General features: G+C 50.4%; 1 protein-coding gene across 6 annotated transcripts; it reads right to left on the minus strand.

Annotated features, from left to right (window-relative positions):
- Positions 1 to 1,391: 1,391 nt before the first annotated feature.
- On the minus strand, positions 1,392 to 22,620 carry LRRC51 (leucine rich repeat containing 51). 6 transcript variants are annotated; one of them, XM_053305357.1, is made up of 6 exons: positions 22,340 to 22,544; positions 16,695 to 16,720; positions 12,900 to 12,997; positions 5,589 to 5,794; positions 4,990 to 5,138; positions 1,392 to 1,739 (listed from the first exon to the last, which is right to left on the minus strand). In XM_053305357.1, the coding sequence occupies exons 1-6, from the start codon at positions 22,472 to 22,474 to the stop codon at positions 1,646 to 1,648; spliced, it is 708 nt and encodes a 235-aa protein (XP_053161332.1). In that variant the 5' UTR covers positions 22,475 to 22,544; the 3' UTR covers positions 1,392 to 1,645. The 6 variants fall into 6 exon arrangements, with proteins under 6 accessions (XP_053161332.1, XP_053161331.1, XP_053161334.1 ...); XM_053305356.1 differs by having other exon boundaries at positions 1,392 to 1,787; positions 22,340 to 22,532; XM_053305359.1 differs by lacking the exon at positions 22,340 to 22,544 and adding an exon at positions 19,418 to 19,526 and having other exon boundaries at positions 1,392 to 1,787.
- Between the last annotated feature and the right edge of the window lie 5 nt (positions 22,621 to 22,625).

The raw sequence follows: 22,625 nt of genomic DNA on the forward strand, positions 1-22,625 counted from the left end.
GTACTTTTTCACACAGTGCATAATCTACTTGTGGAATTCTCTGCCACAAAGTGTGTTGGCTACTAGTTTAGATGGCTTTAAGTGGGGTTTGGATAATTTCATGGGGGAGAGGTCTATCAATGGCTACTAGTCAGAGGGCTATAGGCCCCCTCCAGCCTCGAAGGCAGGATGCCTCTGAGTACCAGTTGCAGGGGAGTAACAGCAGGAGAGAGGGCATGCTCAATGAGCCCCTGGTGGCGCAGTGGTAAAACTGCCGCCCTGTAACCAGAAGGTTACAAGTTCGATCCTGACCAGGGGCTCAAGGTTGACTCAGCCTTCCATCCTTCCGAGGTCGGTAAAATGAGTACCCAGAATGTTGGGGGCAATATGCTAAATCATTGTAAACTGCTTAGAGAGCTCCGGCTATAGAGCGGTATATAAATGTAAGTGCTATTGCTATTGCTATGCTCCTTTCAGCTCCTGCCTGTGGGCTTCCAAGAGGCATCTGGTGGGCCACTGTGTGAAACAGGATGCTGGACTAGATGGGCCTCCTTGGGCCTGATCCAGCAGGGCTGTTCTTATGTTCCATCTGGTTGGTGTCATTGTGGGCTCCTGTTGTGAGGGAACTTGGAGGGCTCTCCTTTGGTCCCTTGTGGCTGCCCTGAATCTGTGTGAGGGTTGCATCAGGAAGGAGAAGCAGAGATGGGAGTGTCTACTTGTCCTTTGGGCAGCGTCTAAGGTGTGCACCGGGGGCTCCCAACCTTGGGTCCCAACCAGAGGCTTCCTGAGCAAATGAGCCAGCTCTGAAAGAACACTCAAGTCTGTGATGGTGGGGAGCTTTCCTGGGGAATGCGTTCTGCACATGGGGGTGCCTTTCCTTGGTCACCAACTGAAGGCAGGGAGATGCAAAGGAGGGCCTCGGAGGTGGCTTTTGGGGACTGTGTGTTCCCACCTGTCTGCCCATCTGCTAACAGGCTACTCCTTCAGTCTAAATGTCTAGTGTGTTGGTTAAGCATAGTTAAATATAATAAGTGAACAATACCTGGGGAGTTGAGCTTGGGAGCCCCTGGTGTAGGGCATACGGTAGTTGAATTTTACAACCTGAAATGTCAGAACTTGGGTAGGTGCACAAGCCCACACTAGGGGGTACCGACCTGCTGTGCAGTGTGGAATGGCGTGGGGGTGGGTGGCACAATGCTACGAAGCTGGAGGTGGGAGGAGGGGATGGAGGAAGGAAGAGAACAGTTTTGCCTTGTTCCTGCCCCCAGTGTACTGGTGCACCTGCATCGTTTTTCCATTGTGACCAAGAGAGCTGGATTCCTGCTTGGCCTCTGAATCAGAGAGGGAGTCCCTCGGGATGGGTCTGGTGGCTGTGTGGTGTGCATAGAACAGACACAAGCCAAACGACTGTGTGGGAAGGTGGAGACTGGTTGGCACACTTTATTTGACATGGACATTGCCCAGAGCGCTACTTATCCTGTATTCTGCCCCCGCCTCCCTGCGACCAGTGAGCCCTGAACTTTGGTGGCCATCCCCTGCCACATGAAGCCGCTCTGCTGCTTGCTTGGAAAGGAGGGCGCTGCCTCCAAGGCACCTTCTCCACACCCAGTTAGCACCTCTGCCGCTGTTGGCCCCTTCTGGGCTGCACAGAGCCGTTGGGCGGTGGTCAGTAGTCCTTTGGCCTCCTCCTGACCTTCTTGGGCTTGATGTTCATGCGCCTCCAAACACTGGCAGTCGAGCGGTCCAGCTTCGTCACGCCACTGAAATCAAAGGACTTCAGCTGCGGCAGGGTGGACAGAACGTAGCTCCTGAGGAGAAGGCACAGAGGCGCGGTCACTCCTGCTGGAGGCTCAGAGGGCAAAACGGGGCCTGGGGCCTCAACTGGACAATTCGCAGGCTGCCTCCCTCCAGTCTCTGCAAGCCATTCAGGGCAGCAGCAGTACCTGGTGGGGGCCAAAGGAGGCGCAGCTGCCTCTTGCTTCCCAGCAGCTGGGGTTGCTCCTTCCTCCCTGCCCCGCGGGGGCCCCCCCCCCAGCTGCCTGCAGACTGGCCATGCGTCAGGCAGAGCTGCACAGTTAACTCTGCAGCTCTACCTGATGAAAGGTCAGCCTGCAGTGAGCTCGGGTGGAGTGGGGGCGGGGGGGAGGAGAAGCAACCTGAGCTGCGTCCTTTGGCTCCACCCTGGCTCATTAGGATGAGCTGCTACTGGACGAAGGCATGAGACCCGGGTGCTGTTGCTGCCCTGCAACTGTAGACCAGTTTACTTTGGGAAGTAGTGAAGTGTGCAGCTCTGCCGGAGGAGGGAGGGGAGCCACCTGAGCTCCCTCCTTTGGCATCCCTGTGAAGCTGCTACTGGTCAGTAGGCCCTCCCTGGCTGCACAGAGGAACAGCGGTGGCACCATTCCTTCCACCAGCCAAGACCGAGGAAGGGAGCCTGGCAGGACGGCTCTCCTCGCACATGTAAATGTCCCCTACAGCTAGTGAGGGTGGCGCTTGCTTGTAAGCAGCTGCTACTATTACTACTTCCATTTATATGCTGCCGGTCCAAAAGGGCTCAGGACGATTTGCAATTTAAAAAAAGAATATTCAAACTCATTTAAAGACCATTAAAACCATTTAAGTGTTATCAGAAGTCAAGCTTAGTGGCATGTAAGGGTGGGGAAAGGGCACACGCAGTGCTGTGGTGCCTGCCGGGCCTGGCACCAAGGAGGAGGGTGCAAGCAGTAAACTGCCCAGAGAGGAAAGTTTGGGCCAGTGTACAAATCTGATAAATGAATACGGGCGACCCAGCAGCTGTGCCATAGGGGACAGCGTCCGGGGCCACTCTGAGCCCTTCCGATCTGGCTCGGCCTGTCGTTCCGTTTCTGGGAGAGGGAGAAGAGCTCCTGCTGTCCAGTGAGCCATATTCCTGCTTCTTGAACAAAAGGGGGTGGGGGTGGGGTGGGAGGAGCTCTTTTAATTCTTCAATGGCCACTGTTCATGTGTGCTGTAGCTGTGCTCCGTTTAAAAGTGAACCTGGACACAGGCCCTTCAAAGGCAGGGTACTGCTGGGGAGTGTGCTTCCGTAGCTGTGTAAACACTGCATGTGAATGGCTGTACCTGTGTATACTGAGCACTTGTAAGAGTGGTGGACATAATGTGTGAATGGGCCTATTGACTGAATCAAAACAGAATACAGTCCTGCTAGATAAAGGGAACGGGAAAGACTTTGTCTCCAGAAGGATCAGCATAATTCAGGTCAAAAGGGCTCCATGAAGGCTCTCCAAGCACACTCCTCTGCCCCCAACAGGATGGGGCTCTGTTTTCCTCATAGAACTCCTCATTCTCACATGTATGCGTATGGACATCTGTACACTCATGCAGCATAATGGGTTAATAGGAACTGGATTAACAGGACTGCCATTTGGCAGCTAGACAGCATACTCCAGGGGGTGTGATGCTCTGGCTACCCTCCTCTCTTTCTGCCCCCAGTAGCTCTGAACAGGCAGCCAGCCAGACTGAGGCAGTGGGGCCCAGTTGGCTCCACAGCCTTCGCTGCTCACCTCCTGGTCCGGGGGTCCTTGGCAAGAGCCCATGCCCCCTTCCTGTTTACTCTTGCTCTCCACCCCCCACCCCCCAACTGCTCGATCCTTCCCATCGTCCTGCTCCCACAACCCTAGCCCTGCATGTACAAATTCTTATTTTTAGAACTGGAACATCTGATCATTTTTTTAAAGTAATTTTAAGGATGACCTCATTAATCAAACAGATTTTTAAAAAGTTTATTTCCCTACTGAAAGTGCTTAACTTTATATTAGAAAGTTTATATAAGCCTGGTGCCTCCTCTTCCTCCCCACCATCCTGCTGTCCTTTGCTCAGTGGCGGCAGCGGCAGCATGGGAGCCCTCCTGGGCGATGACACCAAGCCAGGCAGGGACATTCCTAGCTTGCATCGGGGGAAGAGAGGGAAGCAGAGGAAGGAAGCGAGGAAAGGCCCAGGGGCAGGAAGGTGCTTGCTGCTGCTGCTGCCGCCCAAGGCAACTACCCCTCCCACCTCCTGGAAGGGCTGGCCTGGAAGCACCATCAGAGAAGAGGCAGGGGCCCTTTGTCCTCCCATAGGGCACGCCTTGTGGGAGATGGAGCATCCAAGAGAGGACAAAAGGATGCCTTTTGCTGCAGAACCATTGTGCTGCCTCTTTGCCAATGGAATTAACAGCATATATCTACCAGGATCGTGGACTGGGTGCCTGCCCTGCTAACTGACTTCTCATACTTCTGCTTCTGTTCATCAAGAGGAGGGGCAGGGATCCCTACTGGAGAGCGGTGCACTGGCCCTGACTACTTTATTCTGCAGTCCTAACTACAAATGTGTTTAATCTGATTAGTTGATAATCAGATTAGTTGATTAGGCAGCAGTTTTAAAAATTACTTTGAATTTCAAGTACTTCTAAAACTGTAGATGCCAAGGGCCATCTTAGAAGAGGCACTGCCTGCAATGGGCAGGAGAATGCTTTTCCTATAACTGCTATGAAATGTGCCACGTAGCTCAACTACAAATGTGTGCTTTTTCTTCACAACTGTTTTGTTGTCTTCAGCAGTGGCAGAGTTCATGCCTGGCAGGCAGAAGGTCCTAGGTTCATCCCTGGCCTCTTGAGGTGCGGCTGGGCAAAGAACGCTCTCAGTGTGCAGCCCTGGAGAGCAGCTGCCTGTCACTGTAGACCGGGGCAGCCAATCCTGGGTTCCCAGTTGTTGTTGGACTACAGAGGTCTTGGCCATTGTGGCTGGGCAGGATGGGACTCCTAGTACAACACCATCTGTGGATCCAGGGTTGGGAATCCAATACTGAGCTAGACGGGCCAATAGTCTGACTCAGGAGAATGTGGCCAACATCAGTTAAACTGGTGGTCATTGGGGGTACATTCGCAAATGCCAAGATGCTGCAGATACTACAACATTCTCAGCTTTGGCTGGGCTGGAGCAGCCCTGGACCACCCCAGCCTCTCTTTCCCCCCTTGGGCTTGATAGCTGTTACCTGTAGCCCTTCTCCTCTTCCACAGGGTTGCCATGCAGAGTCAGGCTGCGCAGGTTTGGAAGGATAGCCAGTTTGTCCACTTCAGACAGATGCTGGATGCTGTTTCCGTGCAGGTTGAGGGTGCGGAGGTTGTAGAAGGTGGTCAGTACCTGGAGAGAAGGTGGCAAGGCGTAGGCTTAGAAGAGGAATTAACATAAAAAGAGGAATTAATATGGCCGTTCTCTTCTGTGCACACACCTTTCAGTGTGCTTGAAAATCTGTTTCCCACTGTACAAAAATATGTAGGCTTTTGGCGAAACTCTAGCTGCTAGAGCAAAGGAGGTCCCAACTGGCTGACATGACTAAAAGCCATTGATGGCCTTTTCCCCCCTTCTATTTTATTTGTTCAATACAAGTTGTGATCTGTGTGAAGGGTACCATATAGAGTTACTGCTGGGGTTCTCACACTTGGCTTCCCAGATGTTGGACTACAATTCCCATCATCCCCAGCTGGTTGATGGCAGTTGTAGTCCAACAGTATCTGAGGACCCAAGCTGAGAATCCATGGAGCAACTTTCTCCTCCCCGCCACCCTGAAGCCCAGGAAACGGTCTCTGCTACCGGGTCAATGATGGGCAGGTCGTTGAAGGACAGGTCAATCCAATAGATCTCCTCAGGATACTCCAGCAGCTTCCCCAGGATCTCTGTGAAGTCTGTCAGGTCGCTGAGTGTGTTGTTGTTGAGCCGGACGGCCTGTGTCAGCAGCCGGCCCTCTTCAGTCACCTTGATGGGCTTCAGGCCAGGGCGGGGCTCCTCTGTCAGCATGTCTAGTGGGAAGAGCAGAATGTCGCTTTAGCAAGAGCATTTGCTAGACATGCTGACAGAGGAGCCAGCCAGAGGCTCCCCAGCTGTCACTGGACTACAGCTCCCATCATCTTCAGCTGCAGTTGCAGCTGGGGATGATGGGAGCTGTAGTCCCAACACCACCACTCCTGGAGTAGGTAGGTAGGTTGTGAGCCCAAGTTTAGGCCAACTAGAAAGGAAGAGGCTGAACCCACCACTTGTGGTCGGTCGGTCGGTCTCTCTCTCTCTCTCACACACACACACACACACACACACACACACACACACACACACACACACACACTCTCTCTCTCTCACTCTTTCGACATGTGTTGCAGAGCTTCCTGTGAGGCCTGGGGTGGGCTGAATAGCACCGGATCTCTTAACTCGGAAGCAGGTAATAGTGAGGAGTGCTCTTAAGCACACACAAAGTGTGTTTGGCTCACTACCTGGCTTGCCACCAATGTTTTTAGATGAACCTGCTACAATCTGTTGGTGCTCGACCAACTACGTTGCATGCACAAGGTCTCTTATTACATTTATAAACCACCCCATCTGAAGGCTCTGGGTGGTTTAAAAAGACACAAGAACACAGCATGTAAAATGCAGTGCTGAAAACAATTCAAAACCATTTAAAACCAATAAAAATACTTTAAAAAACACTTTACAAGTCTTGTAAGGCCAGGCCAAACAAGTAACTTTTTAGGGCTTTCTTAAAGGCCGACAGCGAGCCTAAACTGCAGATATCTGTCAGGAGTGAATTCTATAGGCCAGGAGCAGCTACAGAGAAGGCCCGGTTCCGAGTTGCCACCAGACATACCAGTAGTAACTGGAGACGGACCTCTCCAGATGACCTCAATGAGAGATGGGGATCATACTGAAGAAGGCACTCTCTAGGGTAGCCCAGACCCAAGCCATTCAGAGCTTTAAAGGTAATAACCAGGACTTTGTATTTTGCCCAGAAACATTTTGGCAGCCAGTGCAGCTGTTTTAAGACACGCATAATACGGTCTCTCCAGGTTACCCCAGAGACCAATCTGGCTGCCACATTTTGAACTAACTGAAGTTTCCGAACTACGTACAAAGGCAGCCCCAGGTAGAGTGCATTTCGATAGTCGAGCCTGGAGGTTACCAGCTGATGCACCACTGTTTTGAGATCATTCTCTTCAAAGAATGGATGCAGCTATCGAATCAGCCAAAGTTAATAGAAAGCGCTCCTGGACATAGCCTCCATCTGAGATACCAGGGTGAGGCCTGGATCCAAGAGCACTCCCAAGCTGCGTACCTGTTCCTTCTGGGGGAGTGTAATCCCATCCAGCACAGGAAGATCTAACTCATCCCTCAAATTCCAATCCCTCACAATGAGCACCTCTGTCTTGCTTGGATTCAGCTTCAATTTGTTATCCCTCATCCAGCCCATTACTGCCCGTAGGCAGGCATTTAGGGAGTGAGTGCCACTTCCTAATAAGGAGACATAGATCTGAGTGTCATCAGCAAACTAATAACAACCTGCACCAAATCTCTTGATGAACTCACTCAGCGGTTTCATGTAAATGTTAAAAAGCATTGGTGACAGAATGCAGCCCTGAGGGGTTTCATATAATAGCTCCCGTTTTGAAGAGGAACCATACCAAGCTCCACCATCTGGAATCTGCCTGAGAGAGAGGAGTGGAATGACTGCAAAGCAGCGCCTCCTATCCCCAGTTCCCCCAGGCGATCCACAAGGATACCATGGTCAATGGTATCAAACGCCGCCGAGAGATCCAAAAGAACCAACAGAGTCACACTCCCTCTGTTGATTCCCTGGTAAAGGTCATCCATCAGGCCGACCAAGGCAGACTTAACCTCATAGCCCGCTCTAAAGCTAGTTTGAACTGGATCTAGATAATCGGTTTCCTCCAAAACTGCCTGGAGCTGGTTAGCCACCACTCTCTCAATCACCTTGCCCAACCATGGGAGATTGGAGACCGACCTATAATTATCCATCACTGAGGGATCTAGGGAAGGCTTCTTAAGAAGTGGTCTAATCATTGCCTCCTTCAAACAAGGAGGCATCCTACCCTCCCTCAGCGATGAGTTAATGATATTAACTAGGTCATCTCCAACAATCTCCCTGCTAGATAAAAGCAGCCAAGTCAGGCAAGGATCCAGAGAACAAGTGGTAGGCCGCACCGCCCCTAGCAGCTTGTCCACGTCATTAGGCATCACAGATGGAAACTGATCCAATCTAATACTGCAAGAGGGATTGCTGGACACCACCTTAATAGACTCTGCAGAAATAGTGGAGTCCAAGTTGGCCGAATACAGGAAATTTTGTCCACAAAGAACCCATTAAAAGCATCACAGCAGAACAAAGTCTCTGGAGACTGGTTGGAACTGGAAGGAGCCTGAATCAAACTCCTCACAACCTGGGACAGCTTTGCTGAACGGGAACCTGCAAACACAATGCGTACAGACCAGAATTGTTTTTTTGCTGCACGCACTGCCTCCGCATACACCTTCAAATGGGCTGTATGCTGCGTCCTGTCAATTTCAAGCTGAATTCTCCTCCACTTGTGCTCCAGTCGTCTTCCTTGCTGCTTCAGACCCCACAACTCCTTAGTACACCAAGGGTCCACTCTTAAAGCAGATTGGAAGGGATGCTTAGGAGCGATCATGTCTACTGCCCTGGTGAGTTTGCTATTCCAGGTTCCCCCCAGGGCATCCACAGAATCACTGGCAGGACCAACATTAAAACCCTCCAAGGCTTTTTGGAATCCTACTGGGTCCAACAGCCATCTTGGGCGGACCATCTTAAAAGGTTCTCCAGAGCTGGGTTGTGGCCGTGAAACCAACCTTAACCAGGTAGTGGTCTGTCATGACAATGGGGAAACCACAGGATCCCCCACCCATGGAGCACCCCTCTGATCTGAACAAAAGACCAAATCGACTGTGTGACTGGCAGCATGAGTTGGTCCTGAAACTAGTTGGGATAAGCCCACAGTTGTCATGGCCATTGTGAACTCCCCAGCCACACCAGAAAAGTCAGTCCCAAAGTGGATACTGAAGTTCTCCAGCACTAAAAGTCTGGGTGACTCCAACACCAACTCCGAGCCCAGCTCAGTTAGGGAGTCATTTGGGCAGTGGGGTGGACGGTACACCAACAGAATCCCCAATCTATCCCTAGTTGCCAGCCTCCGAAAGACACACTCAATGTAAGTCAAATGTTGCACAGGGCCCTGGTAAGGAGATGGTATTCTTAGGGACACACACACACACACACACACACACACACACACACACACACACACACACACACACACACTTCCCCTAGGCTGCTCCACAACAGAGTAGCCTAGTGGAAGAAGCTGGGTCCAAACTGGGCCACTAGCCTCCCTCATCCAGGTCTCAGTTACACAAGCCAGGTCGGCTCCCTCATCCATGATCAAGTCATGGATGGTTTCGGTCTTATCCTGAACCGACCTGGCATTGCAGAGGAGCATGGCCAGGTTCTGTGGGAAGTTGGAACTGCTCCCCGAGGGCAGAAAACTCACAGGACAGCTGGAAGTGGAAACATTTACTAAAGTACTGGTTTCCCTTCCCCTGTAACATCCAGCTGCTCTGCCAACGCCAGTTATTCTATTCCCCACCACAACAGTAACAGCTCCAGATGACGCAACTCCCTCATCACCTTGCCTAAGGGAACCCAAACACATTATAACAAAAGTCCTGGCACAACACAATACAAGGAGGATTAACCAAATTCAACCAAGACCTCCAACTCCACCCTATTATAATTCCCCCCACCCAGTCCTAGACCAAAGGCAGCCCTTTGGCGGCCACCTGCAGGTGGTCTGCTGGCTATGCCTATGCCTACGACTGCCAGGGCTGGAAGAGGCCTCCCTGCCTGCGTCCTCTGAGCTGCTCTATGTTGAAGAGCTCAAAAGCTAAAATAGCTGCTAAGTTCAGATAATTTTCAAATATCTAGAGGGGTACATCAAAGCTATGCTATTGCTTTGTCACCAATTCTGCTTGCAGCTTCAGTCCAACCTTTGGCCACTTCAATCGGGAAGAAAAGAGGCACCATAGGATTAGAAGTCAATAAAAATAATTTTCAAATCACCTGATATGCACCTGATGTAATTTTGTTTTAGATCCAGAGAACTCTCTTGGGTAATTAAGACCATTAATGAGTTTGCAGGATTTGGGGTTATAATATTAATTTTGGAAATGCAGAATGAATTATTTTAATCTGTCCAGAGAGATGAGGGTCTGGATAGCTAACATGCCCAGTATACCCTGGCAAGAAACATCAATAAAATATCTTGGAATACGTATCATATAGGATATAGATAGCAAAACATGTTCTGACATGTGCATGCACGTAGTGAAGAACAATCTAGATAAACTTTCTTCATTAATCTTTAAGGTAGCAATTTTACTTAATGTCCTGCCTTGGATATGATCTTTGCTTCTAAACATTCCCTTATCTGCACCAACATCCATTTCAACAGAGTGGCAAGAAATGATAAGATTCATAGGGGCCAATAAACCTCCCAAGATCTCAGTAAGGACTTCGGTATCAGTCCCTAGATAAGGGTGGCTTGGTGCTTCCCTGTATAAAAAGATATTACCCAGCAGCTCTTTCAACCCCTCTTGAGTTTGCTGCCCTGGATGTACAGCAGTGTGATGAGAACAACAAAGTCTGCCAACTTCCTTGATATGCCTGTTTTGGCACTAGATGCTAGGTTACCAACCTTGAAGACCAGCCCAGGGGTTCTCCCACTTGGGTCCCCACCCCAATGTTGTTGCACTGCAACTCCCATGATCCCTCAGGCCACTGTGCTTGGGGATGATGGGAGTATAGTCCGACAACATCTGGGGACCCAAGCGGGAGAACCCTGGGCCAGCCGATGCCCCCGACACGGTTTTTAACCCATTAAGAGAAAGCGTTGTGGAGCAGGGGTTAGTCCGGAGTCTCTCAACTTTGGGTCCCCAAATGTGGTTGGATTATCAACCCCACCCTCCCGGGATAATCCTAAACTTATCACCTTAAAATATTTTTTAAAAAATTATTATGATCATAAGGAATTAGAAAACAAGGATCTGGGTGATATGCAGTTATGGAAATAATATGAATCGATTACACGTAATTCTGTCTTGAATTAAATTTCTAAGTGTAGTCAATTCACAATCTTTCCATGATGACTGAAATGAAATCACATATTGAAACTATTCAAGGGATGGACCACAATGACACAATTAAGACATAAGCAGGTAACACCTGAAGGACAAAGAAAAATTATTATTAAGTATCTTGTGCAAACAGTTTGATAAATCAGATACAGAAAAGAGCAGACATCAGTAAAAATGAGGTGTTGCTCTATCTAGTATCACATGGGATTGGTTATGGGATGTTCCCTAACAAATTTACACTGAATGTCAATTTAAAAGAAAATTCACAGAAAACATGGTTTTGATGATATTCAACCCAATAGAGATTAAGTCATATATACCCAGCCTGTCAAAATACCTCCTGGAGCTGTGGAAGTCTTGGGATGAATGCAATTCATGTGTCTTGAAACAGTCCAAAAATAAAAACTTGAGACAAGTAATTAAGAACATTGAGGAAATGGCTAGTTGTCACTTATTTTTAGAACATTTAACTGCCCTATTTTGCAATGCAATAACAGTCTGAAGGGAAGACTGACAATTAATTATCCATTTATTAGTTGCTGCCAGATTGGTAATGAGTAGAACCTGGCAAAATCCAAACCCACCAACCTGGGAATGAATGGCTAATTAAGGTTTGGGATACAGTCTGCTTAGTTAACTGGCCCCTTCTCAATTAATTACTGGAATGATAAAGTACAGGTTCACACCCAGCTGTTTGTTTTGTTAAGAATGGTTTAAGATGGGGTGGGGTGGGTGGGGGAGGGAGGCAGCCTGGGCACTCCAGATGTTGTTGAACTACAACTCCCATCATCCTCAGCCACAATAAATTATCTGGGCCCTTGTTTGAGACCCCCCTGGGCTGAGATAAAGTGTGAGACAACGGCTGACATCCTGATGATGGAGACACTTGCAGGAGGACATTGCAAGTGGCTGCACTCTGTGGGGCGCTTGTGCACGTAGGAGGAGGCGGCTTTGATTTTCATGGGAACAGCTGGGCAAAGGTGCTCTTGCGCAGTTCCACAAATCCCCACTTTGTTAGTGCATCTCTGCTATCTTCTTGTGGTTGCACTTTCCCCAAAATCCATCATTTCCTTGAAATGTCTCCTGTGCATAATTTCTTATTCATTTACTCATCAGGGGATGGGGCTACAGCCCAGTGGTAGAGCATCAGGGGCACTGCAGACAGAAGGTCCCCGGATCAGTTCCTGGCAGCATCTCCAGGTGGTGCTGGGAAATGGCCTCCCCTGAAACCTTGGAGAGCTGCTGCCTGTCAGTGTAGACAATAGCCTGCCTTGGGGCTATCTTTTAACAAAAGGCGGTATAAAAATGCTAAAATAAAATAAAATAAAAATAAATTTAGCTCAACAGACCAATGTTTTGACTCAGTATACGGAAGGTTTCTCTGTTCCTATGTTCAGTTCTTTGTTGTTTCTTACTGCTTATTTATTGTATTATAGTCTTTAGAACAACAAAAATAAAACTAAGGGTAGAAAAGCAGTGAGACCCTAAGAGTCTTCTTCACCAGGCGCCCGATTGCCCCTTGAGATCATCTGGAGAGGTTCATCTGGCTACACAGGGGCAGGCTTTCTTTATTGCTGCTCCAAGTTTCTGGAATGTGCTCCCTGCTGGAATAAGGACCTCTCCATCGCTGACAACTCTAAAGACTTGTTCTTTCACCCAAGCTTTTAAACTGGACTGTGGTTTGAATTTGTTTTGTTTTATGTTGGTGTACACCACCCAGAGACAGAGGTTTGGGGCGGTGTACCATAAAAAATAAATAAAATAAGCAAGAATTAAAATAAAAACATCCCTGCAGGCAAAACTAATGCACCTCTAGGGGAGGGGAGAATGGTGCACAGGCGGACCAACACCCCCTCCTTCTGGCAGGCACTACAGGCAGGAGGCAGAGCCAGGGATGGATCTTAGCAGCCGTACCTTGCATGAAGCTGATGCCCCGGAAGGAGAAATCCATGGGAGGAGCCTGCAAGGCGGCTTTACTGTAATTCCACTGGGCGCACATCTTCGCGGTCGTGCTAGCAAAACACAATCACAGAGTGAAAAGAGGTGGTCAGCAAGGCCTCTTGGCAATGTGTGTGTGTGGGGGGGTGGGGTGGGGACTCCAGTGGGGGGAAGAAAGGCAGGAGGGTCTTCTGAGCGTGTGGCTCCCCCCAGTCGCTCAGAAGGCCCTCAAAGCGGTCCTCTTTGATGACCCCAACCCAGGCCCTGCCTTGGCATCCAGTGAGCGAGGGAGCTGGGCTGCTGCAAAGGAGTGGGCAGCCTGGGCAAATCCTCCTCTCGCCACCTCACTCTCCATCTAGCTCAGGGTCTGCCCACCTGAGGCTTGCCAGTTGCTGCTGGACTACAACGCCCATCACCCCCAGCCACAATAAACGGGGGATCAAGGGAGAGAGTCTCGGGTTTGAGGCTGTGGTGCAGGGGAACAGCCAGTGGACTCCAGCTGGAATGCTGGGAAGTGGAATTCCTGAGTCCCACCCCACTGGTGGGGGTCTCTGGTGGCTCCCTTCACTTCCCCTTCCTCCCCACTGCTTTGCTGTCTCCTCCCTTCTTCATGGGAGGACGCTGAACGGCTCTCCAAGGAGGCTGTAAGTTTGCTTTGCGTTCTAAGACTAACTAAACATTTCCAATTTAAAAACAAATAGGAAATGGGAATAATTAGAGACTCTCGGTTGGTGGCTGTGGAGCTAAACAGGATGAGTGGTCTATGCCAGGAGCTCTGGGGACTTGCTCGTGGGCTCTTAGGGGCAATCTTGCTGAGCACAGAGGGGGCGATACACTGTGGCAGGGGACGATGGGAGTTGTAGCCTGACCACAGCTGGAGAGCCTCGGGTTGGCCGCCCCTGTTCCAAGTGATGGGGCCCCTAAGAGCTCAGGTGCAAGCTCAGCACCATCCAGATGCAGGGGAAGCGCATCTCGCTTTCCCCTGGACACCCCAGTGCTTGCCCCTATTAGCCACCAGCCCCGCTTGGTGCTGGGACGGGGACACGCTTCTCCCATCCCACGCTGCCACAGAGGACGCAGCGGTCTGGGGCTTTGTTGGCGGCACCCTTGCTGTGCCTCCTTCCAGCAGAGGGCAGCGGTCCCACCTCTTCTGTGCTCAACACTTCCTCAAACTGGCAGGCGGGTTTGGTCTCCTCACATCTCTTGGCAGGGTCACGGGTACGCAGGGTGGCTGCCGCTGCTTCTGCCATCACTACCAAACAGTCCTGGCTCCTCCTCATGAGCCAGCAGGGTGCCAATGGAAGCAGCGTGGGTTGCTCCTCTTTCTCCTGCCCTACCCAAGAGCTGCACTGCCTCAGCAGGCTGACCGTTCGTCAGATAGAGCGACATGGTTGACCACGCAGCTCTACCTGATGAATCGGCAGCCTGCAGGCCGGGCGGAAGAGAGAGGAGCAACCTGAGCGGCCTCCTCCTGGGGCCCCACTGGCTCCTTAGGAGGAGCCGCTACTGCTGCCCAAGCAGGTCAAGGTTGGGGGTGGAATCGAAGTATGGGGCCTTCAGACACCCCCGCCCCCAAAGACAAATGCCGTGGTGGTAGCAACATCAAGGCCCCCGAGATTTGCCATTTGCAAGAGGGTAGGCTGAAGGGCAGCTCCGCCAGAAAAGTCTCCTGTGTGCCAGGTGGAAGGACATCCCTCCTGGGAGGCTCTTCCTCCGCAGCAACTGCTTTCTGTTTCAAGGAGTGCCGTGCAAATCGTGGGCTGGGCCCAACGTTAGGGGACCATAAAGGGGCTTTTCTAATTTAAATTTGAAACAGGGTGGAACGAGTGATATTGACAAGCTCAGAAACCTTGCTCAAATGCCAAAGAGGCAGTGGTAGTAGCAGCTGGAGCCACCTGGGATTCCCGCTCAGCTCTCGCCAATACTCTTTAACATGAAGCAGCTACTTCTGGGGTGGAACACAGCAAAACATCAGAAGAGCCCTGTTGGATCAGGCCCATCTAGTCCAGCATCCTGCTTCACACAGTGGCCCACCAGACCCCCCCTGGGAGGCCCACAGGCAAGAGCTGAGGGCAAGCCTTCCCTCCTGCTGCTACTCCTCTGCAACTGGGATTCAGAGGCATCTTGCTTCTGAGGCTGGAGGTGGCCTATAGCCACCAGGCTAGTAGCCACTGAAAGACCTATTCTCTGTGAATTTGTCCAAGTCCCTCTTAAAGCCATCCAAATTGTTGGCTGTCACCACATCTTGTGGATGAGAATTCCATAAGTGGATCATGCATTGTGTGAAAAAGTACTTTCTTTTGTCAGTCCTAAATTTCCCAACCTTCAGTTTCTTTGGGTGACCTCTGGTTCTAGTGTTGTGAGAGACCGGGAAAGGTTTCTCTCTGTCCACCCTCTGCACTCCATGCATAATAATATTTATACACCTCTATCATGACTTTCCATAGTTGCCTCTCTTCCAAACTAAATAGCCCCAGATGCTGTAGCCTTGCCTCACAAGGAAGGTGCTCTAGGCCCCTGATCATCTGGGTTGCCCTCTTCTGCATCTTTTCCAGTTCTATGATGTCCTTCTTAAGATATGGTGACCAGAACTGTACGCAGTACTCCAAATGTGGCCACACCATTGATTTGTATAAGGGCACGATAATATTAGCAGTTTTATTTTCCATTCCTAGCATGGAATTGGCCTTTTTCACAGCTGCCAGGCATTGAGTCGACACTTCCAACGAGCTGTCCACCCCGATCTCCCCAAGATCGCTCTCCTGGTCAGTCACCGACAGCTCAGAGCCCATCCGTGTATATGTGAAGCTGTGTGACATCAGGTGACACAGTGGCTTGTTGTATCAGGGCATCAGTTGTATGCGTGTGGCCAGAGGAGATAAAACCTTGGGGGTAGCCCAAGCAACTTCATGGATGCATTGGCACAGGTATCTCTGCTCTCAGGGCATTTTTAGGAGTGGTGTGTGGGGCCTATTCTCATACGCTCGACACACAAGTCCTTCCCATTAGTCCAACTGCAGCAGCCGGGCCATCTGGAGTGGGTCTCTCTAGCCCAGGGGTGGCCAAGCTGAGGATGATGGGAGTTGTAGTCCAACAACAGCCAGACGACCTCTGCTCTGCCCTCCCACTGGCTCTAGCAACAGAGGCCTTTGTGGCTGCCTTCCCTGCAGAGGGAGAGCTCTGGGTAAAGAGTCAGGGCCTGAGCGTACCTAGGACCCCAGCTCTTGCTGCCTAGACCTAGTTCTCATGACGCACACATACTGACACAGATTCTGAACTGGTTCTTGTTGCCTAGGAAAAAGATCTTGGGTCAGAGAGCAGGCAGCTCTCTCAAAAGATCGCTTTGCAGCGGGGAGTGAAGAAGAGAAGCCACAGCAAGCACAGTGTTTGGAATTATGAGGCCAGCTGGTCTTGTGGTAGCAAGCATGCGTGGCCCCCTTTGCTAAGCAGGCTCCACCCTGGTTTGATTTGAATGGGAGACTAGATGAGATATTCCCCTTAGGGGATGGGGCCACTCTGGGAAGAAGAGCCCCTGCCTGCTTGCATGCAGAAGGTCCCAAGTTCCCTCCCTGGCAGCATCTCCAAGAAAGGGCTGAGAGAGAGTCCTGCCTGCCACCTCGGAGAAGCTGTTGCCAGTCTGGGTAGACAATACTGAGTTACATGGACTAATGGTCTGACTCATTAGGAGGCAGCTTCCTCTGTTCCTATCCAAGCAACCCCTTATTATCCTAATGCAGTTCTATACAGCACAACTCTGTGAAGATGACCCACCTGGGCACGGATACAGCAGAAGCCGCCTGGGGAAGATCGACAGAGAAGAGGGAAAGAAAGAAAGAAACCCAGGATTACTATCGGGCTGACCAAACATGCAGAAAGAGTTATTACAGGAGGGATGGCTAAACTGGCAGCTCGTTCTGCCCCAAAGCCCTCCCTTATCTGCCCTCTCTGGACGACCCTGCCAAGTTTTAATCAAGGTGTGGGTGAGAAAGTCTGTCTGTGGTTCCAGGCACAGAAAATAAAATCCTTTTCGAGTTATAAACAGACAGAGTGATTCCAGACTTCCAATATTCTGCCTCTCTCTTGGACGTTATATGTCACGTGTGCGAGTATCCAAATGACCAGCGGGCTCAGGGTCATGATTTGGCTGAAATTGGGGGAAGACGGGGGTGGGGGTGGGGGGTTTCATTCAGGGCCTCCCTACTTCTTTCCCCATAATTCAAACACAGACACACACTCCATAGCGAAGGAACCCTGACTGCAAACTTGATTATGGACCTTGACGGCTTGCAATGGACTTGGCTCACACCACCACACTTCTGGCCTCCCAGCCCTACTGCCTGAGGAGGACAGTAGACTTGGCCATCGCTGGCTTAGGCAGCTGGAGCTTTGGGGATTTTTCTTCTTTCAGGGGAGGGGTGTCAATTGAGGAAGGACAGCATGGTGTGTGCTGAAGAAAAAGCTATTTGGATTCTCTTGCAAAATACAGAAACCTGAAGAAACCCACTAAAACGCTGAGGGAGCAGCTTGAAAACAAACGGGGCATTTATTTGCACAATGTCTGATTAACCTCTTGCACTGGTTGCCACAGGGTGTTGGGATGGCTACTGTCTTATGACTTTTAAAGGTTCAGGATAGAGGTTCTCAACCTTGAGTCCCCAGTGTCTGGGGATGATGGGAGTTGTAGTCCAACAGCATCCGGGGACCCAAGTCTGAGAACCCCTGGGCTGGGAATATATGCAGACAGGTCTGTTGGTGGCTACTATCCAGAAGCACAACCATCATGTTCCAGAACAGGAGACCTTTGACCACTGGAGGCTGAGGACGGCTATCTCTGCCATCTCCGGCTTCCGATCCAGGTTAAGGTACGCAGCTGGCTGTGAGTGAGCCAAGACCAAGCTTTTGGTCTGGCGCATTTCTTCATATGGTCTTTGATCCTCAGAGTAGAAGGATCAGAGTTTGTGCCAGAAAGAAGTAGGAGGCTCTTTCTGCATGCACAAAGAGTGACAGATCTTGTAATAAAAACAGGAGACGCAGAGTTCTGTAGGATCTGCTGCCAGTTCTGACCGAGCACCTGCACAGTCATAGGGCAAGGCGACATCTATCAGCCCCTCCCTTGGGAAGCTCCATTTCTGTACACATCACCCCTGCAGGACCAGGATGGTTCTGGGCTATCAATAATAATAATAGCCCATGTGGCTATTAAGACCAGCACCTGCTGACTGTGAAAGGTATGAGCAGGGGAAACAACTGCAAGGCAATGCAACATCTGGCTCTATCCAGGAGGGCAAACCTTTTATCCTCATTAGCACCCTAGTGAAGAAGGTACAAGATATTCCACCTTTCCTGCTAAAAAAAACAACCCAAGGCAACAAATAGTAAACTACATTAAAACAGAAAGAGATAAAGGCAATTGGAGATTGCAACATATAGCACTAAGAGCAGTACAAGATCAGCAGGAGCAGAAAACCCTTTCAAGGCATCCACGCAGCATGGAAACCAACAGCAGGGCTGGGATGTTGAGCAAGCGACTCCTTGCAGGCTCCCCCGAGAAGGAGATGCCCCCTCACTTTGATCCCGGAGGGCCTCCCCCTCCCTGCTGCTTCCTCTCCTTTTCCCTCCACAGAGCTAAACAGATTCCTTTGCTAGCAGCAGCTGGAACTGGTTGATGTCTGTTCTATCGCTGACAATCTGACATCCCCACAGGGCCCTTCTTTCACCAAAGGCTGCTGCTGTGCAGACAAGCCCACACTCGGCGTCGGGCAAAAGCACTTCCCATCCAAAAAGGATGTTTGCTTCATTTCCCCATCCATCCTCCCACATCGCGCAGGAGAAGGAAGGGGCCAGCTGCAGGCTGCAGAGGGGAGGCTGCTGGGCACATCTCCCTCCAGTCACTCAAGAGTGTCCTGTCTGGACGGGGTCCCTGCCCAGGTGGCTCCCAGTCTCTACAAGGTTGCAAAGTTGCAGTGAGTGGCTGATCAGAGGAGGAGGCGGCCTGCTTCATCATGCCTTTGCAACAGCCTTGCTAACTCCTCTCCAGAGAGCTTAAACTAGGCACGGGCAGATGTCAGCCCTGCAGGATGACCACTGTACTTTGCCCTTGACTACAGTTTTGAGATCCACCAGCTGGAGCTAGATGCAAAATACTGGCTGGGAGCAAAGCCGGATGCAACATGTCCATCTGAGGTTGGTGTCAACGATGACTACCAGGGCACCCCATGAACCAGCCACTGAGATGACCTACATCTACAAGTACCAATCTACATCTGAGTTACCACCTATCAGGGATTTTAACTACCTAATTTAAACTTTGCAAAAAGGCTGCTTTGCCATTGCTCTGGTTAAACAGCGGGGAGTCAGAATGAAACTTTTGCCAAGCGACTGCAGACCATCCGCTGATCTCCCAGGAGATCCTGCTCTACTTTCTACCCACCCCTGCTCCAAACTGCAGAATCATCATGTGAAAGGGCGATTCAGATTGGGGTAGCATTGATCACCTGTGTAAGAGAGGCCTTCTTGGAGGTTGCCCCAGGACGGTGGGGGATATTAGCTTCCAGGTGGAGCCAGCCGATGTGCAGCCTCTACATGTTTTCTGCAGCTGTTGGTGAGGAAGGGGAGGCTGGGCCTTCTACCAGCTGCTGGGAGGAATCACAGTGGGAGCCCAATGCCTTCATGCCTTATTCAGGAGCTGGCTGGAGGCATCTAGCTGGTTACCATGGGGAACAGGATGCCAGAGTAGACAGACCCCCCCACCGGCCACTTTGCAGTAGTGGCTCATTCTAACAAGCCAGGGGGGCAGCTGAGCTGACGCAGCTTGGGTTGCTCCCAGAGGTGCAACTAGGTAATTTGGGCACCTGGACCTAAATGCCTTTTGGGGGCCCTGCTGCTGCCCCCACGAGAGAAGCTGCAATGCACCTACAGCAGAACATATTCACCAGAACATGTTCAGGGAGAGCTGGAAAATCTTTTTTATTTTTTATTTTTAAAGAAGAGATTCTGAGTAATATACTTCCCACTGACTTGCAAAGAGATACTACATTTTGTAGGGACAATCCTGCCACTTAAATTAGTGGAATGCACTACTTTTTACACCAGAACATGCTCAGGGAAAGGTGGTTTTGTTGTTAATTTCAGAAGGAATTCTGAACAAGAAACTTCCCACTGACCTATGCTGCACAGACCACATTTTTGCATGGGGGAAAAACACAGTAAATAAACTCTTCAGAAGGCAGGGACAGCAGAAGAAGGAGAGAGAAATGTGCCAGAGGTGGCGGGAACCAATTTACTGGGCAGCAAATCTTCTTCCAAATCTGCTGCCTGAATTGGGCAGGGTAGGCAGCCCTAGAGCCAGCCCTCACTGCCTGCCCGGATGTCGCTCGTGCAAGTCACGCCAGCAGGCTTGGCCACCCGGCATGGCACAGGTGGGCCACTCAGCATTTGGAGGCCCCCCAGGTCTGCAGGGGAATTGTACCTCTGCCTGGAAGTCCAGTCCAAAGAGCACCACTGGCACCCTCCTCTCTCCTGTGCTCCTCATAGGCTGGCCATCTGTCAAGTAGAGCTGCGTGGGCTTGCAGAATGGCCAGCCATTCTACCTGATGAATAGCCAGCCTGCAGGCAGCACAGCTCTCAGGTTTGGGAGACAGATAGAGAGAGGAGCAATCTGAGCTGCTGCCAGGAAACAGAGGCAGCTGTGCCTCCTTTGGCGCACACACACCCCGCGTCCCTGCTGCTGCTATTGCCCTTTTGCTGGATCCAGCAGGGCTTTTTTTGCTTCCTTAATAGCAATAGCAATAGCACTTACATTTATATACCGCTCTATAGCTGGAAGCTCTCTAAGCAGTTTACAATGATTTAGCATATTGCCCCCAACATTCTGGGTACTCATTTTACCGACCTTGGAAGGATGGAAGGCTGAGTCAACCTTGAGCCCCTGGTCAGGATCGAACTTGTAACCTTCTGGTTACAGGGCGGCAGTTTTACCACTGCGCCACCAGGGGCTCTAAATCTTATCTTGGAGATCTGCCAAAGTTTAACCCAAGCAAGTCTGGAAATGTTGCAAGACCTTGTTTGGGTTTTTAATAGCTGGTAATGTACCAGTATTATAGGGTAACTTCAATATCGTCTGCAGGTGTTTTTTTAAAAAGGTATAAATAGTTAATTTCTTCACATACTATACTTTATGAGTGCAAATCTGTTCTCTGTGTGTGTACATGTTTTTGTGTCACTGACTGAGCATGCCTTTCTCTTAAAAGTGAATGAAGGGGCGGGACTCTTCAGCTGCATACAGATTGTGCATTCTCCGGTGCACGCAGCAAACACAATGTGTCAACAACTGTACAGATTGACGTGTGCACACTGTGCACTGAATGCAGATATGTTCAGTGTAACATCTGCATAGCCCTATAGTCAAAGAAATATGTTTTGAAACACACAGGAAGTAACTGCAAGTGGCAGACGAGAATCACAACCGATTCATGAATTAAGCAAGCCTGTCCCTAATCAATGATATTCATGATGCTCTTGGCTATTCAGGAATATTTCTGCAAAAGGTGATGAAACATCTCTGCCCTGTGGATGATAACAGGGTGCACTTCTTGTGCTCAGGAGCGGTGTTGCAGTTTTGGGTCAGATTATCTGAATGGGGTGGCAGCAACATTTCCCTTCTTGCAGAAGTGGGGAGAAACCCTCACTGTTTATTTACAAAATTCTGTGCAAAAGGGGAAAAAGGTATACCAGGGCAGGGCACTATAGTTAGTACCCTGCCAAATGCAAATTCCCAAGGGCAAGAGACCGATGCAAGCGGCGTGACTGTGTGTGTGAACTGGCACAAGCAGTTCCCGGCAAACATCAGGTGCAAGATTTGTTCCAGCCATTAATGGCACAAAGATTCATTTAATAAATGAAGGCAAGTTTTGTTTGATTGTTGTTGTTCAAAGACAACAATTTCACTTCTTGAACGTAACATACACTGTCACATCTCGCAGTGCTGAGGGACACTTGTGTTCTCTACTCTAAACACTCTTGCACAGGTTTTCACACTCCAAGAACTCGCCAACTAACCAGATTCTGCCCAAGTCTTCACACTCTTTACACGGACGTTGGGCCTCCGTGTGCAGATGTGCATCAAACAAAGGTACACATGTGCACACCCCACTGCACAGATTCACAGTATAAACTTTTACCAGGTTTCCACACTCATGCACGGGAGCTCAGAAACCTTTGTGAGGTTTCACATTAGCCAGTTTACCTGCAACGATCTTCCACTCACCTTCACAGGTGCAAACCAGGTTTTCACGTGTCAGCGCCAGGAACGCTCACTTTTTGCACTCACCTTTTTTTCAGCCACTTTCACACTTACTCGTGCACCTTGCACAGATTTCACTTTTAAACCACAAGCAAGTGGACAAATTTGCACTCACCATCTCTGCCGCCGCCTCCAGCGCCCGAGCCCCTGCTGGCTTCTGCCCCACCACACACTGGAACACCCAAGGAAGGGAGGTGGCCATGGCAACAGAAGCACGCTGCGGGCACCTCCTTGAGGCGCCACACGGCATGCCGGGGCGTGTAGTTTTCTAACCAGGCGAAAGGCAGGGCCGCCGAGGGGAAACTACGACTCCCATCGACCCACTCACCCTCCTCCCACGCGACCCCGCGAGGGCCGCCGGGCAGCGTAGTTCGCTTTCTCCGAGCGGAGGCAAGAACGTC

This window comes from Hemicordylus capensis, chromosome 3 (genome assembly GCF_027244095.1).
Source record: "Hemicordylus capensis ecotype Gifberg chromosome 3, rHemCap1.1.pri, whole genome shotgun sequence".
Taxonomy (NCBI): Eukaryota; Metazoa; Chordata; class Lepidosauria; order Squamata; family Cordylidae; genus Hemicordylus; species Hemicordylus capensis.

Bases quoted from the DNA above. Each gene is read 5' to 3' on its own strand.
- LRRC51 (XM_053305356.1), bottom strand. From the start codon at position 22,474: ATGCCGTGTGGCGCCTCAAGGAGGTGCCCGCAGCGTGCTTCTGTTGCC. The intron at 16,721-22,339 runs GTGAGTGCAAAT...GATCTTCCCCAG, and splicing joins TGGAGGCGGCGGCAGAGATG to GCGGCTTCTGCTGTATCCGT. The intron at 5,795-12,899 runs GTACGGCTGCTA...TCTTCCCACTAG, and splicing joins GGGCATCAGCTTCATGCAAG to ACATGCTGACAGAGGAGCCC.